The 17,654-nt window shown below is 32.1% G+C and overlaps 1 protein-coding gene across 2 annotated transcripts in view; it reads left to right on the top strand.

Moving 5' to 3' along the window:
- The window catches only part of SOS2 (SOS Ras/Rho guanine nucleotide exchange factor 2), an 88,054-nt gene that overhangs the window by 37,259 nt on the left and 33,141 nt on the right, over positions 1–17,654 (top strand). For both annotated transcript variants that reach the window (XM_063090772.1, XM_063090773.1), the window contains 5 exons: positions 955–1,098; positions 3,915–4,025; positions 8,230–8,328; positions 16,383–16,510; positions 16,994–17,649. In XM_063090772.1, coding sequence (XP_062946842.1) covers positions 955–1,098; positions 3,915–4,025; positions 8,230–8,328; positions 16,383–16,510; positions 16,994–17,649 — 1,138 coding nt within the window. The remainder of the gene's footprint in view (positions 1–954; positions 1,099–3,914; positions 4,026–8,229; positions 8,329–16,382; positions 16,511–16,993; positions 17,650–17,654) is intronic.

Raw genomic sequence — 17,654 nt, 5'->3', positions numbered from 1 at the left:
TCTGGGTAAGCCACCCTTCTAGCACCTCAAATCTTGTTCTAGAGTTTTTATAGAGCTAGATCTCTGGCCTCCCCACACCCCTTCCTAGAGGTCAGTGGGTGGGGATGGAAGTTTCAACTCTCTAATCCTCTAATTATTTGGTCTTTCTGGTGACTGGCCCCATCCAGAGACTAGCTAGGCATCCCAACCTAAGCAACTTCATTAGTATAAACTCAGGAATTATCAAAGGAGCTTGTTATAAATAACAAAAGACACTTCTATCACTCAGAAAATTCCCTAGGTTTTAGGAACTCTGTGACAGGACAAAGACCAAATGTATTTCATATTATACTACATGTGTGGTAGAGCCAGGATCCAAGCTCAGGTCTGTCAGGTTACAAAGCCCATGTTGTTTCCACTGTAAGATGCCAGGGTGAATAATAGTTGGCCCTAAACTGAATAGTCAATCATATGATCTGTTTGTGTCCAGAAGACTTGAACCTGTCTTAACGTAGATATAACTCACACATGACAGCTTGAATGAAATCTTTAATTCCTTCTCAAATCTAGGAGATGGTCCACAAATTGTGAAACCAGATTGTATCTGGATTAAGAGTCATCTTTATTCTGATCCCAGCTCTTGTCATTAATGAGCTCTATAAAACTTTGATCAAGTGTTAGCATCTTAACCAATTTTAAAACATTCAAATGCCAGAACTGTTTATGTAAAAAGTTGCTTAGAATCATCCACAGTATACACTGAACAAAATTATCTAAAAATCTATATTTTCCAGTGTTTTTACTGTCTTTTATTCCCTTCCTTTTTCATGATTGACTTTGACTATGTCTTGGAATTTATTAGTATGGGATTGGGTGAAAATATACCTTTAACACTTATATTACTGTTTATATTTAGTAATTTTTAAGCATAATTCTCAATCTCATATGCCTTAACCTTTCTGTTTCTTTTTTCAGGATATTGAAAAAATTTTCAGTAACATTTCAGACATACATGAATTGACTGTGAAGCTTTTAGGTTTGATTGAAGACACAGTTGAAATGACTGATGAAAGCAGTCCTCATCCCTTAGCTGGCAGCTGTTTTGAAGATTTGGCAGAAGTAAGTTTACAAAACTATTTTATGTTCTCATTAAAGTCCTAAATGTTTTATTAAGAAATTTAGTAAAAAAGGGGCTGGCTAGTAGCTCAATTGGTTAGAGCACGGCCTTGTAACACCAAGGTCAAGAGTTCAATTCCTTGAGCCAGCCAGCTGCCAAAAAAAAGAAATTTAGTGAAATATTCTTTTTGTAAATTAGAAAATACTACTTTCTACTATGAAAAAAGTACTTAAGATTTATCCAATAGCAAACTAAAATTACATTGTACTATATTTACAGTGACTCTTTATAGTGTATGTATTTATGGTAATATTTATGGTGAAAGTTTATGTACTAGAGTAGTAATGTTTAGGATTTTTTTAAAATGGTAATTGTGTTAAGGTGAAGGAAAATAAATTTTATTGACTATAGATCTTTAGCTTTTGTCGATATTAAATTTAATTTTCAAAAATTAAAAACGTTTATATTTTAATCTTTTTCCAGAGCGAAAATCATTTTGTTGTCTTTTAAATGATTATAAAAGTAATGTAGTTCATTGTAAAAATATTCAGAAAAATAGAGATAAATATAAATAAAATGAAAATCACTCTGTTTTGCAACACCCAGAGATAACTTATCTGTATAATATTTATTTTTGTAAAATTTTTTTGCATATAGACAAACCTATGAATATTTACAAAAATAGGATCCTACTATTTTATAACCTACTTATTTCACTCTATATATCATGAACATTTTCTATGTTAGTAAATATACTTCAACACAGTTTTTAAGCATAAATAATACCATCTTATATGGAGACACTGTAACATATTTTAAACATCTATTATCCATAAGCCTGTAGGTTTATTCCTTTTTTGTTGTTGTTATTGTGAACAACACTGCAACAAACATATTTGTAGTATGCCTTCATAGTCTAGTAGTTTTTTTAGGATATATTCCTGGAAGTACATTCTTAGAGCTTGGAAACATTTTGCTGAATTTACTTCCAGATAAGTTTCAGTGTATGCAGATCCCCTTTCTCCCTCCACATCTTCACTAACTCTGGGTATTATTCCATTCATTTTTGCCAGTCTACTGGGGAAAAATAACATCTCATTTTTCTGTAATTTTGCTTTTTTAAAAAACTAATGATGTTGAACATCTTTTTATACTCATTGGCCATTTTTATTTCCTTTGGAAAACAGGGCTTTAAAAATACTGTCTTTAGATTTCATGTAAAAAGTTTTCTTATTTTATAATCTCTATATTTTTCTTGTAGACAAAGAAACTGATAGTATAGAAATATTCAGTTACTGATGCCTAACCAAAATATTCAGCTTTGGTTCTTAGTAGAATGTTTTTACATTGTGATATCTTATCATAATAATATGTGATCTGGTTGCTTGCTATTAAAGATGTCATGGTTCTAAAAATACCATATTTTAAAAAAATTTTGATGTATATATAAAACAAAATTTGCCTTTTTAACCATTTTTAGGTGCACAATTCAGTGGCATTAATTAAATTCACAATATTGTACAACCATCACCACTATATCTTTTCATCACCCCAAACAGAAACTACCCAATTAGCAATAACTCCCTATTTCTCCCTACCCCCAACTCTTGATAACCTCTAATCTACTTTCATTCTTTATGAATTTGCCTATTTTAGATATTTCATATAAGTGGAATCATACAATATTTGTCCTTTTGTGTCTGCTTATTTCACTTAGCATGTTTCCAAGGTACATCCATGTTATATAGCATGTATCAGAACTTCATTGCTTTCTGTGGCTGAATGATGATCTGTTGCATATATATACCACACTTTGTTTATCCATTTGTTTGCTGGTGACCACTTGGATTGTTTCCACTTTTAGCTATTGTGGATAATGCTGCATTGTTTTCAGTTCATTTGGGTACATACCTTGGAGTGGAATTGTTGGGTCATATGGTATATCTATGTTTAGCTTTTTGAGGAACTTCCAAATTGTTTTCCATGGGTGCTGCACCATTTTGTGTTCCTACTGCACCATTTTACGTTCCTACGACCAAGGGACAAGAGTTCTAGTATCTCCGCATCCTCACTAATACTTGCAATACTTGTTTATTTTCTGAAAAAAATTCTATTTTTGCATTTTTTAAATACAGAAACAAAATAGATGTCTAAACATTGGGGTTATTGGTTATTATCATACAAAAGGAATTTATTTAAATATATGTTATGTTGGTCTGCCTAGTTAGCTCAGTTGGTTAGAGTGTGGCCTTTTTACACCAAGGTCAAGGGTTCAGTTCCCCATACTGGCCAGCTGCCTAAATAAATAAATAAATAAATAAATAAATAAATAAAAACATTGGACAAACTGTGGGCAGTTTCTGATTATTTTTATTCTCCTTTTCTAATTTTGAAAACTGTACAATGGATAAAACAAAGGTATCACTTTTGCTTCCTTTGAAAGTACCCTAAATATAAAGTCATTTCATTACTTTAGGTTAGCCGCAGCCTTTTTTTACTAATAAATAGCCTTTTTATTTACTGGGGATAAATGTGCATAAATATTTTAATAGTTTGATACTTGTGGCTGCAAAGTCAGTGACCTATTTTAAGATTTGTAGCCTCTTGTTATCTATTGCTCAAGGGTCACTACTTACATTTTAAAAAATTTACCAGTTGTAACAGTAGTTATGGTTTACTTTTGAAAAGTATAAAGCAAAAAGTGATGAAACCTAATTGAGGATTTGAATAAAAATTTGCCATTAAATAATCTGTGCCATATTAGTAGGAAAGATATTCTTTTAAACCTAACAAATTTTGCTTTTTTTTGAAAAAATAGGAGCAAGCATTTGATCCTTATGAAACATTATCACAAGACATTCTTTCACCAGAGTTTAATGAACATTTCAGTAAGTTGATGGCCAGACCTGCAGTTGCTCTACACTTTCAGGTAAACTTAAATTGAATGTTATTTTTTATAACACTTTTTGAATATTTATTGAATGTTATATATTTTATAAAGCAACTAAAGAAATATTTTACTATTTTATCCTTCAAATATTTGTAATTCTAGAATCCTTTTATAAAGTAAGTGAGCCTTCAAAAATTAATTCTAAGCCCATTTTATTTATTTTTTTCAATTTCATTTATATTTATTTTTGTGGAGTATAGTGTGTTGTTTCAGTACATGCGTGTGCTGCACAGTCAATCACTGAAGGTAGTGTTGTACCCATTAGTCCACCTTAAGCCTTTTTAGATTGCATTCTGTATTCTGTCTTAAGTTCTTTTGATCTATTCTCAATGTAGAAATCTTTCACAAAAACTGAATGACCACAAGAATCTTGTACATTCTAGATCTGGGATATGGAGATTAATCTGGAGAGCAATTTCAGGATCATATTCCCTACAGGAGGAAGATTTGGAGAAATCATAGAGTTGAGAATAGCCTCATATGTATACTCATACTGATTTCTCTATCAGGCATACAATTTAAAGGAGACAAACACTATATTGAGGGGGAGTATGCAAGTTAATTGGCTCAGTAATGCAGTTAAATAAAATGAAAATAGGTGGAGAGAGACAAATAAAATTATATTTTTACTCTCTGAACACTTACAAAGAAGGTTACATTGGCAAAGATGATGTTTGACTACTTATCTGCAGAAACTTCTGCATCTAGACTGAGTCTTCCCTCTCAGCATATGAATATGGTCAAATCTTTATTGCCCTAAAATAAGAAAGCAAATAAATGAATAAACATTTCTTTACTCTAGCTACCCCCCATTTCATTTTTCACTTTGCTGCCATTTGTCTTCATATTAATTTTTACCATTCTTCATCAAAACACTATCATCTGTATTCTATTCAGAACCTAACACTAAAAACTGCCTTTAACAATTAATTGCCAAATCCAGTGCATATTTTTATTTCATATTTATGTCTGTAGTATTTGTTAGTCCCCCTCCTGTCCATTGGCTCTCATGATACTACTTCCTTTTAATTTGCGTCTTCTCCGACTTTTTTTTCTCTGTCTCCTTAATTGTAGCTATTACCGAACTTCTGTCATCACCTGCTTTTCTGTCCTGTGCTCTCCTTGGGTGACTTCATCCATATCTATATGTTGGTGACTTCCTATTTGTATTTTCAGGCCATAATTCTCTTTTGAGCATGGGGGGGTGGGGATGGAGGGAGGGTGTGTGTATGTGTGTGTGTGTGTACACACTTGTATAATCAGCTACCTTGAACTGACTAAATTGGATATCCTACAGGCACTTCTCTTCTCTGTGCCTTTTTTACTATGAATTCCCTTTATTTATCTTCTTCTACTACTCTGTTTAAAAATTTGTCAACATGGAATCAAAATTATACATAATTCTTATTTTTTTTCTAATTCTTAAAATTTACTTTAAAGGAAGAATATTAAGTTAAATCTTATATATTCATATAAACCATGAAGTAAACGTTAATTAAATGGACAGTCTGCCTGTAGATCTTTGCATACCCATTAAAAGCCCTCCAACACATTTCTTGTTTTATTCCTGTTTTATTGGGAATTCTTCCTGTGGGATTTGAATGTTTAGGACCCAGTTATTTAAGCTATTGCCCCAGATGTTCATGAGTTAGATAAAACCCTTTTTCTGGCCAGACTCACTTGTACTATATTAACTTTAAAAAAATGTGTTCAGTTTAAGGTGAAGTAAAGTAATGCTTCATTATAGGAAAAGAATACCCACACTCCAAAAAACATCATTACGAGCTATATAGCACTCTTTAAGAAGATGAGCTTTGGAGTCAGAACTACTGGCTTTGAGTCAATTAATAGTTGTATTACCTTGAGCAATTCACTTATCTCTGAGACTCAGTTTGTTCATTTGTAAAGTGGTGGTGATAATGTGTAACTCTTATGGTTTTTATGAAAATTAAATGGGAATACATACAAAGCACTAAGTACAATGTTTCGCACAAATTAATCACTCAGTAAATGTTAACTCCTGTTATTGTCAGAGGACCCTTACGTTGTAAATACACATTGCAAAAATTTTAGAATGCACTTTAGTAGCCATTTCAGTGGCTACTGAATCAAATTAACAAAACATATGATCTTTGTAGACTAATTTTAAAGTTTCATGTTGGTTCCAATTAAAGTACTTTACATAAAACATCCAGATTAATTTTAATCTCTATATTAATTTGTTTAATGCTGTCTTAGTTCATTCAGACTGCTGTAACAAAATACCATAAACTGGATTGCTTATAAACAACTGAAGTTTATTTCTCACAGTTCTGGAGGCTAGGAAGTCCAAGGTCAGGGTGCCAGCAGATTCAGTGTCTAGTGAGGGCTTGCTCTTCTGCTTCATAGATTGTGCTTTCTTGCTTTGTCCTCACACAGTGGAAGGGGCGAACAGTCTCCCTCAGGTCCCTTTTATGAGGCCACTAATCCTTTTCATTAGGGCTCTGCCCTCATGTCCTAATCACCTTGTAAAGGCCCTACCTCTTAATACTATTACATTGGGGATTAGGTTTCAACATGTGGATTTGGTGAAGTGGGTACAAGCATTTAAACCATAGAAAATGCTAAAAGAAATTAATCTTTAGGAAAACAGTTGACTCTTTGTGCATATCTTGGTAACAAGTCTGGGTACCAGGTAACAAGTCTGTTGACCAAATTAGAATGTAACTTCAGTTAACAAAATGTGAGAATTATGGGAGTGTTTATATATGAGGATATTTTTAAAAAGAAGCATAGAAGGTTTTTTCTCACACTATATATTAGCCTTGTTATTTGTCTTATGGAGAGAAATACCAGTAGTCAACCTTCAAAACATTTAAGGTCAACATGAGTGACTTTTAAATCCTTTATAAATTTTTGAAAATCATTTGTTCCACAGAGTAGTAGATTTCAAAGCTGGGGTATACCTATCCCTACTATACACTAAAATTTTTCAGGGGATATAAAAGCACAGATAGTTCTAAGGGAATCAGTTTCTAGTCTGCCTGAGACCTTGTTTGTGGTATATTACATTCTCTTTTCCAACTTCTCTTACACATGTACCTCTTTCCATATTGAATTTCCCATTACACATTGATCCAAGGTATAAAAACCTCCAGGGCACCAACCAGGAAAAAAATTGCTCCTGAAAGAGTTCATTAAGTACAAAGCAAAAGAGTTTCCAAAAGAAAGGTGTAGGGTGATTATGGTAAAAACTCTTGGTAGCCAAAATGTCATATCTACCTATGTCTTGTCATATCTATTTGACTACCCAAGAGTTAAGAAGTGAGATGGTTATCACAAGAGTGAATATTTACTTTCTTAAAAAAATACTTCATTATTCGCTTGGAATAAAGGAGAGGAGAGGCTTGTAAAGTTCTCATACTTGGATGTACTATGTTAGAAGCAATTGTAGGTTCTTCTAGATGCTTCTAATCCATGAGACCATGACATTAACTTGTTTATTTGAATTTAAGAATTAGGGGGCTGTCCAGTTAGCTCAGTTGGTTAGTTAGAGCATGGTGCTGATAAAACCAAGGTCCTGAGTTCGATCCCTGTAACAGCCATATGCCCCCCCTCCCCCCCAAAAAAGAAGAATGAAGTCAGGCTTTCTGACAAATTAAGTCTGATCTGGCTGTTTATTTTGGCAGTGAAGACTGGCTTTGTCAATTGAGTTAAGTGACAGCCATTTTCATAAATGAGCTAAATCTGAAATATTTTCTATCGTTGAAATTTATTTAAATCACATTTACAGTATACAGTATCCTATAAAATACATTCTTTGTAACTATTTAAATTTAAAGCATTTCTAATGATGATGTAAAAATGTGTGAGAGGGTACATAGCTTTTCAAAATTCCTTTAGGGTATATAGAAGCCAAAACATTTGAAGAAATGCTGTAATGAACTATTATGAATGTTATATTAGCCATATAAGAGATGAAGAAATGTATATATTTATCTAACAGTTTAAAGGATAAAAGAGAGAAAAAAACAACTTGATTTACAGCATTTCTATTTTAATATTTAATATTTAATTTAAGAACGTGTTTTTCATTAGTTTTGATAAGTTTGTATCCTGTGGTTTTAAAAACAATGCCTGTTAGGCACTGCTGTTATATGCCCTGGATGTCAGAGATTTACCATTATATCTTTTTGATTCGCAGTCTATTGCTGATGGTTTTAAAGAGGCAGTTCGTTACGTCCTTCCACGCCTTATGCTGGTGCCAGTGTATCATTGTTGGCACTATTTTGAATTATTAAAGGTAAGATGAAAGCTTCCTGGATTAAAAGTATTTCTGAGACCTAAAAACTAGTTTTCAACATGATCATATTATTTTTAATACTTTTTATTCATAAAAATAAAGTATCTTAAAATTTCTAATTTCTTTCTAGGGACCTTTGAGAAAATTCTTTATATTTTATAATCTTCTGATATTATGTGGTAGATAGAGGGAAATGAATCTTTATCTGTTATTTCATAACACAGAATCTCAAAGTACTAACCTAATAGAAAAGAGTTTACTTTTTAAAATTAATTTTTGGAGACACCCAATACTAGTTTTTTAACTCTTGTTTTATGTAAGTAATTAATAACTTTAATGTGTAACATTGCTCTAAATTTCCATTTTGTTTTAATTTATTAAGAAAATCACTTTTGAAGTTGACTTTTTTTTTATTTCAGTATTCTTCCTGTCTTAGCTATGACCCAAACAACACATTAAAAATACATATATCACTTTTTAAAAAATGATTCTTTGCTTTATTTTAACTAACTGATCAACCACCAGTCCTGGTCACATTGGCTGAGAGGAGTCTAGTGATTAATTGGTGGCAAAAGTAGCCATGGCCTCAGGATGAGTCAGGCCATCATAGTCAGTGTCCTGATTTTAGATGCAGCCATAGTAGCTATAACACCAACCTTGAGGATTTTTAAAAACCAGTCATCCAGGCAGGGAAAAAAATAAGTTTAATTATATAGTCAAACCAGTATTTTTAAATGTTGGCAAATATTAGAAGACAACTATAAGACTATGATAAGACTTCTAATAAGACGCTAGCTTTAAAAAAATTTTAGGAATCCAAATGTACATCTGGGGCTGCCTGTGTATTATTCATATGAAACCTGCAGTCCTTTTTATGTGTTCTTTATGGATCCATTAGTCTCCATGAAGATATACGCAATCAAGTTGCTCATGTATTTGTACATGAAAGCTGGTTAAGCTCCAGCATCACACGCTGTGGGTAATAAGACTCCATAAAAAAGAATTTTGGGGGTAGGTACTTATTAGAAATTGCTGGATAAATTCCTGGTCTAGATTCCTACAAGATAATACATAAAATTATTCTGGCTTTTATTTCAATATTGTTACCAATGGATTAGATGGTAAAAGTCTGAAGAGGCTATCCAAATCAACAACTTGGTATCCTAAAGGAGAGGTACAAAATAATCAAGCAGAAAGATACTTTGCTTCTAAAGAGCAATAAAAAAGTTGGGGAAGAAAATTTTACTGAGCAAGATGTGTTGGAATTACATTTGAAAAAGGAAAATAATCTGAAAGGAGGCAAAAGTCCTCAGGTGTTAGCTGGAGTTAGTGAAAATCAATAGCAGTGACAGAAATGAGATAGGATGGTTGCCAGAAAATCTCCTTTTCTCACATGCCCACTTTGGTAACTATTCCTATCTTTAAAAGATCAAGGGAAAATGCACAAGGAACTTGAAGTGCGAAAAGAAACATTCATTACGATGCTTGTCTGATACTCTTTTATTACTAGCTAGTGGTGCTTTAAGGCTTCACAGAATGAATAATAAAGAAAAACCACCCATATCTGATCAATGAAACTTTAATCCTTAGAATAAATAGGAATATACCCAGTTTTAACTAATGCACAGCGAAAACAAGAGCAAATGGAAACGTGGAATGGACAGACAAGCCACAGAAGAGAAGGTATTTAAAATAGCAAAAGATTAATACCATAACTAGGTTGAATTAAAAAAAAAAAACAAAGAATTTGAATAACTCCACAAAATAGTTTATCCAGAAGACACATAGACATATATTCAAGTTCATTAATAATGAAGAAAATAGGAATTAAAACCACAAGATATCACCAGATGACAGAAATTTAAAAGTATGAAAATATGCATAAAGAGCAACATGAACTCTTGTGCATTCTTGTAGGAGTGTAAACTGTATGAACCACTTCGGAAAACTGCTTGGCATTATCTATTAAATTTGGAGATATGCACCTCCTATGAACGAGCAATTCTGTCCCTGAGTATATACTCTAGAGAAAAAAATGCATGCACATGTGTACTAAAGGACATGTACAGGAATGTCCGTAAGCAAGTATTATCAGTAATAACAAAACACTTTGTCAATCAGAAAAGGATAAATTGCGGTTTCTTCAGACAATGGAAGAAAATTAAGTACAACAACACACAACATTAAAAAGCTTACAAATATGAGGGTACTTCAAAAAGTTCATGGAAAAATAGAATAAATAGATAATCTGAATCTTTTCCATGAATTTTTTGAAGAGTTCTGTATGACTTTGGGAGATAGTAATATTCACTGTATATATATATATACCTCACTTTGTTTATACATTCATATGTTGATAGACCCTTGGGTTCTATCTGTTTTTTGGCTACTGTGAATAATACTGCTATGAACATGGCTGTACAAATATGTCTTCCAAACCCTGCTTTAAATTCTGGATATATATCTAAAAGTGGAATTGCTGGATCATATAGTAATTCAATTTTTAATTTTTTGAGGAATTACTATACTGTTTTCCATAGGACTGCACCATTTAACATTCATACCAACAGTGCACAGGATTCCAATTTCTCCACATCCTTGCCAACAGTTATTTTCTGTTTTTGTTTTGTTTTTTAATAGTAGCCATCCTAAGGATATGGGGTGGTATCTCATTGTGGTTTTGATTTTCATTTCCCTAAGAATTAGTGATGTTGAGCATCTTTTTGTGTGCTTTTTGGCTTTTTGTGTATCTTCTTTGGAGAAATGTCTATTTAAGTCTTTTTCTCATTTAATAAGGTTGTTTTGTTGATGAGTTTTAGGAGTTCTTTATATGTTCTGGATATTTACCCTTTATCAAATTGTGATTTGCAAATATTTTCTCCCATCGTGTAGGTTGCCTTTTTTGTGATACTGTTTTATCTCAGTATTCATCCAAAATAAATTCCATTTCACTTTAAGCTTACTTTGGATGAGAACCATAAGAAAGAATGGACCAGTGTGACTCAAGGCTATAATGTTCCTTAGGAATAGAAAATATAATCCTGGAGCAGTTTTAAGCCACTGTTTTAATTTGAAGTATATGCTTCAGTGATATACTGAGAGATATTTGTGGATTTAGCATTTAAATATTACTTGAGTTTTATTTCCTCAAACCAGATTTATGATAAAGCAAGATGGAAAAGCAACTACATAATGAGAAGTTACATGACACCATATACAGTTGCCTAAAATTATTTTATTTTTGGCAGCTGGCCAGTACAAGGATCCAAACACTTGACCCTTAGTGTTACCAACCTCTAACCAAATGAGCTAACTGGCCAGTCCCCTCTAAAATTATTTTAAAGTACATTGTTGGATTATTGTTACTTATAGCAATATTTTAAAGTTCATTTTATAGATAATATTTTTCTTTTTTGTTCTTTTCAAATTTAGGCCATTCTGGCCACTTTTAAAATTTTTTCTCAGATAAATTTTTACAAACCACTTTTTTTAAAAGATAAATTTTAGATTTCTTTCTTCATATATATTTCAATGATTGTGCAAGAGGGGAAAAAAAGCTTGTTTCCTGACTTATATCACTTTATAATACATTTCTTACATTCAAAGAAAAAAGTCTGTCTATTCTTCATTATTAAGGATGTACCAGATCTCTCACTTTAGAATTGATTTATTCAAAGCCAAGGAACATTTTCTTATTTTCCTAACTCTCTCATTCTCTGGAAATTTAGTAATGGAAAGAATAAAAATTCTCCTCTCTCTTGAGAGGACTTAATTTAGTTTAAAGCTTAACAGGAAGACTTATTATTAGTAACTTTAATGAGGTTCACTGGGAAAGATAAGCCGCATTTCAATATGAAACAATCAAGTTTCTTTAGATATTACTTTTCTACCTTTTACTTTGAAAAAAAGAGAAGTTACAAAAATAGTACAGTGAGCTCTCTTTACCTAGATTCACCAGTTGTTAACATTGTGCAACATTGGCTTTGTCATTCTTTGTGTGTATGTGTGAGTATATTCATAACAAGAGCTTGAGATAATCTCTATTGAAAGAAATGTCCTGACTCTTGAAAAAAAACTATGAGTAGTTTACTACATATTTACTCTTTCAGTACTGGCACATCATTCAAAAGGATACTGAAGATAATGTGTTTTTTTAAAAAGCACATAAAGAAATAGTCATAGATTTTAATGAGCTGAATTTCCCACCAAATTACTAGCTCTGCTTTTATGAAAATCTGAAGAGAAGTTTATATTGCCAAAAAAAGAACTGATCACATATATTTCACATCTAGATTGAAGTCTCAGTGTAATGAATTAGAGACAAATTCTTAATTTATTATGATTTCCCTTGCTTTAGACACATAGATATTCATAGTAGATATAGCTTTTTGTGGGAATTTAAGAGAAGCAGGATAAATATTTTAGTGAAGTCTCGTAGAGTTATAAAAACACTTACACAAAGTGTAAAATCTTGGACAGGATATACTTATAAACAACTAAGGAGAATAATGATTATCAGGTAAGCAAGGAATATGTTCTTCAGTCAGGTTTGTAAGATACTACACATTAATGAAAGATCGGTTTCATTTTATTATTTAGTTTAAGCACATGTTGCAAGGGTATTTATTCTCTTTGACATTTTTTCCAAAGCATACTTATTTCATTTTATTTCTTAAATCGTGTTTTATCATAGAAAGGATCTTTTTCAACTCGCGGTCACCAGATTTAGGCATAGACCAGTGTTTTGCATGGTGGCATCAGGTGTCATTGAAGAGAAGCAGTGTAGTAGTGTAGTGAAAAGCATGGACTCTAAGGTTAGAGCTCCTGGGTTCAATACAGACTTTGCTACTCACACTGGACAAATTACTTAACTTTTCTGTGCCTCAGTTCCTTCATCCGTAACTATCTTACAGAGTTATAATAAGGATTGAATAAGCTTAATGCGTAAAAGAGCATGTACAGAGCAGAACTCAATAAATGTTTATTTTTGTTTATTTGACAAAATCATAAGTATTTATACAATAAGTCGTTTGTTCTAACTACTTCTGACGGTTATTTATTGGGTACCTACCATGTGCAGGTACTATACTAAAAATGAATAAGACATATCCCTAGGCTTTAAGGAGTTCACAATTAGTGAAGAAGATGGATATCACACAAATAATTGCAATGTAATATATGCTTAATAGAAGTAGTACTATGGGATCACTGAGGCAGGAGTAACTGGCTCTGCTTAGGGAAGTTAGAAAAAAATTCATGAGTATCGAGTATACTTGTAAAGGGATTTATCCTACTGAGTGTGTATGTGTGTGTCTGTTTATTTGGGGGAGTCATGAAAGAGAAATGCTGAGGAACTATGCAGATTGAGAGAGACAGTACAAACATCACAACTTGGTGCAACACTGACTGGATCCTGTATTGGGTGGGGGGAATTACCCTAAAGGACATTATTGGGACAGTTGACAAAATTGGAATAGGCACTGTAGGTTAGATATTATAACTTTATCAGTGTTAAGGTTCCTGAAGTTGATGACTATACTGTGATCCTATAAAAGAGCATCCTCATTCTAAGACATACCACTGAAATATTAAAGTAGTAAAGGGGAATGATACTATTTGAGAGTAATTTGTGATACATTTGACTTTTCCTTATATTCCAAAAACAGCCTCAGAACCATTTAGGAGTGGTTCCCTTTCGTCTACAAGGAACTGACTGGATACTATCACAAACTCCTTTTACATAGTTCAGGGAAAAAAATGGTAGCATGCCAGCACAGAGAATGATGAAGCATGTGGCAAATGGCAAAATGTTAAAAATTGGTGACTCAGGATATATAGGAATTGTGTTACTTTTGCACCTTTTCTATAAGTTTGATATTATTTCCAAAGAAAAAAGCTAAGGGGGAAAAAGGCATTATCTGAAGACATCTTTATCGAAAGGAAGCATTTCAATTGTATCCTAGAGGCTAAATTTACGGATAAGGAGGGCAGAGGCTGATATGTAGAAAATTTATGGGAGCATGAAAGAGCATGACTTATTTGCAGTTGTTCAGTGTGGTAATTTCTATGTCAGTGTAAGACGTTTAGAATATATTCTTTCAAACATCTATATAGAAATAACCTGCATATTCATTAATCTGGTATTTATTAAATCTTACTGCTGAACATTCAAGAAGTATTTAGCAAATTGCTGAACTAAGGTTATGCCAAACAGAGTCGTTGTTTTATCTACTTCTATCACCAGGAAATCCCATGCTCTAAATGTCCTGATATTTTTTTCTGCTTGACAGCTTGTAATTATTACATGACTTTTATTTACTTACTTATTTTGGTGGCTGGCCAGTTATTACATGGTTATTTAAAAATGACATGTGGAAAAGTTTGTTTGAGAATCCTTAAAACTAAGTAGACAGTAGAAATATAGTATCCTCATACCCCTGAGTTGAAAAGCAGTTCTCATTTTGATAGAATCTCATTATTAGTGATAATTTGGAAATTTGGATCAACAAAAACAATAAGAATAAAAAACCTGTAGTTAAGCATTTTATGTCATTACCATCTATATTTATTAAGGAAATATTTTAGAGTGGAGCTGAGAAGAATCTTTTTAAGAAAATCTTTAAAGTAGCAAAATAAGTGATTTTGCTAGTAATTTTTGCCTTTGGAAGTCAGAATAACCAAACACTAATTCTTTTTCAAACTTGCTGTGGTATTTTGACTTTTTCCCTTCATTCTTTCAGTTTTTTATTTCTTAATCTAGAGATTAAGGTATTACTTTTAATAATAGTCACTTAAATGATTTACATTGCTAATCTTTTGATGACAAGACATGTATCTTGAAAAAAAATCAGATAGCACTGTGCTCCATATAGAATAATTTTTAGAACATGTAAATAAAAAGTAATGGACCAGGTTCTCAAACAATATCCAATCAGTTCCTTGCTGAGGAAGGGGAACCATTGCTGAATGCTTTTGAGATTGTTCTTGGAATATAAAGAAAATTTAAATTTATCACAGAATTTCTAGTAGGTTAGTTTAGGATATAAAATAGATTTAAGTTTTTAAAAATTTTCTGAAAGAAGCGATCATAATTTTCCCATATTTGTTCTTATATAAATATATTATATCTATATAATCTCTATATAACATCTATATAATACTCTGTTTTGAACTGTTCTATCAAAAAATTGGAATATTGAAGCATAATCCTATCTTAATTATTTATTATAAGTTCTTTTCTGAGAATAGGATACAAGAGAAATTTTTTGACAAATGCAATAAAGCCAGAGTTTGGGGGATTACTAAATCAATTTATAAGTCTTATTTCTAAGGGTTACTAAGATAGACTACTAATTTTCTTGGTTTCTTGATATTTACAGTAATGGTTGAATTTTATGTTATAAAAAATATCAGTGAAATTCTTTGTAAGATACTGTTTGCATAAATGTTTATGATGAATTGAAGTGTTAAAATTAGCATACTTGGCTAGCCAGTTAGCTCACTTGAGAGAGTGTTATGCTGGAAACACCAGGGTCATGGGTTTTCAGATCCCTGTACCAGCCAGCTGCCGCCCCCCCCGCCCCCCAAAAATTAGTATACTTGATTATGTTGTGTAACAAAGACATGTAAGTTTTTTTGAAATTGCTACACCTTAAGTATTTAATCATTAGAGAATATGAAATAATTTGTAGTTTATCTTATTTTCTCTATTTGTAGTTGCTAACAAATAAAAGTAACTCGTAAACTTTGTGTTTTAGATGTTTTAAACTATTATATATCTAGAAAACGTCCAAACAATTTTCAGTTTCTTTTTTTTCCTCATTGGTATGCTAAACAGTACTTTATATCTGTTCTGTATTTACATATGTAGAAAGAAGGTTAGTTTGAGGTGTCAGGAAGTATACATAATTATATAAAATTATAGCTGCTTTTATTAAGTATATCTAAAATTCATTTAGAGTTTATAATATTTGTTGCTGCTCGCTCCAATTACAAGAAAGTCTGGGGAAGAATCAAACAGTGCAGTTTTAATTTTTCTTTTTGGTTTTTCTTAGCAATTGAAAGCATGTAGTGAAGAGCAAGAAGACAGAGAATGTCTGAACCAAGCTATTACTGCTCTCATGAATCTCCAGGGTAGTTTGGATCGAATTTACAAGCAATATTCACCTAGACGCCGGCCTGGGTAATTCCAAACTGTTAAATATGAATGCTTCTGCATACTTAACTGTATCTGATGCCTGGTTTTCTAAAGAAGTGTGATTTGTAGTGATAGTTCCATTCTTGAAAGTTACACTTTTCTTTCACATTTTTCTTTTGGTCTTTTGTCTTAAGATTAGCATTGTCATATTGTTAAGATATGCTTAAGAAATTTTAAAAAGATATATTTAATAACTTTGTGTAATCTGCACAAGAAATTTATTATTCTTTGTATTTTCAGTTTTTACGACATTATACATTTCAGTTATAAAGCCTGTAGTACTTCTCTTTCACAATAATGAGATTGAGGCATGTATCATTTAGTGGCAAAGTTAGAAGGTAAATGCTGTGTGTAAAATCTAGTGTTTTGTTATTTAATATTTTTGTCACTTGATTTAAGGTAGTTTATACTTGAAGCAATCAGGGTTGCCTAGCCATTAAATAAGCTAAATTTGTCTTCATATTTTAGGGATCCTGTTTGCCCTTTTTATAATCATCAATTAAGAAGCAAACACCTGGCAATCAAAAAAATGAATGAAATTCAGAAAAACATAGATGGATGGGAAGGCAAAGATATTGGACAGTGTTGTAATGAATTCATCATGGAAGGACCATTGACAAGAATTGGTGCTAAACATGAACGGCATATTTTTCTCTTTGATGGCTTAATGATCAGCTGTAAACCTAATCATGGCCAGACCCGGCTTCCAGGTTACAGTAGTGCAGAATATAGATTAAAAGAAAAATTTGTCATGAGGAAAATACAAATCTGTGATAAAGAAGATACTTGTGAATGCAAACATGCTTTTGAATTAGTATCCAAAGATGAAAACAGCATAATATTTGCTGCTAAGTCTGCTGAAGAGAAAAATAATTGGATGGCAGCCCTTATTTCTCTTCATTATCGTAGTACTCTAGATCGAATGCTAGATTCAGTATTACTAAAAGAAGAAAACGAACAACCACTGAGATTACCAAGTCCAGAAGTGTATCGTTTTGTGGTAAAAGATTCTGAGGAAAATATTGTTTTTGAAGACAACTTGCAAAGTAGAAGTGGTATCCCCATTATTAAAGGAGGAACTGTGGTGAAATTAATTGAAAGGTTAACATATCATATGTATGCAGGTAAG

Source organism: Cynocephalus volans, chromosome 3, assembly GCF_027409185.1.
Source record: "Cynocephalus volans isolate mCynVol1 chromosome 3, mCynVol1.pri, whole genome shotgun sequence".
NCBI lineage: Eukaryota > Metazoa > Chordata > Mammalia > Dermoptera > Cynocephalidae > Cynocephalus > Cynocephalus volans.
Note: the sequence above shows the minus strand (reverse complement) of the source record. Positions and strands in the feature narration are given on the sequence as shown.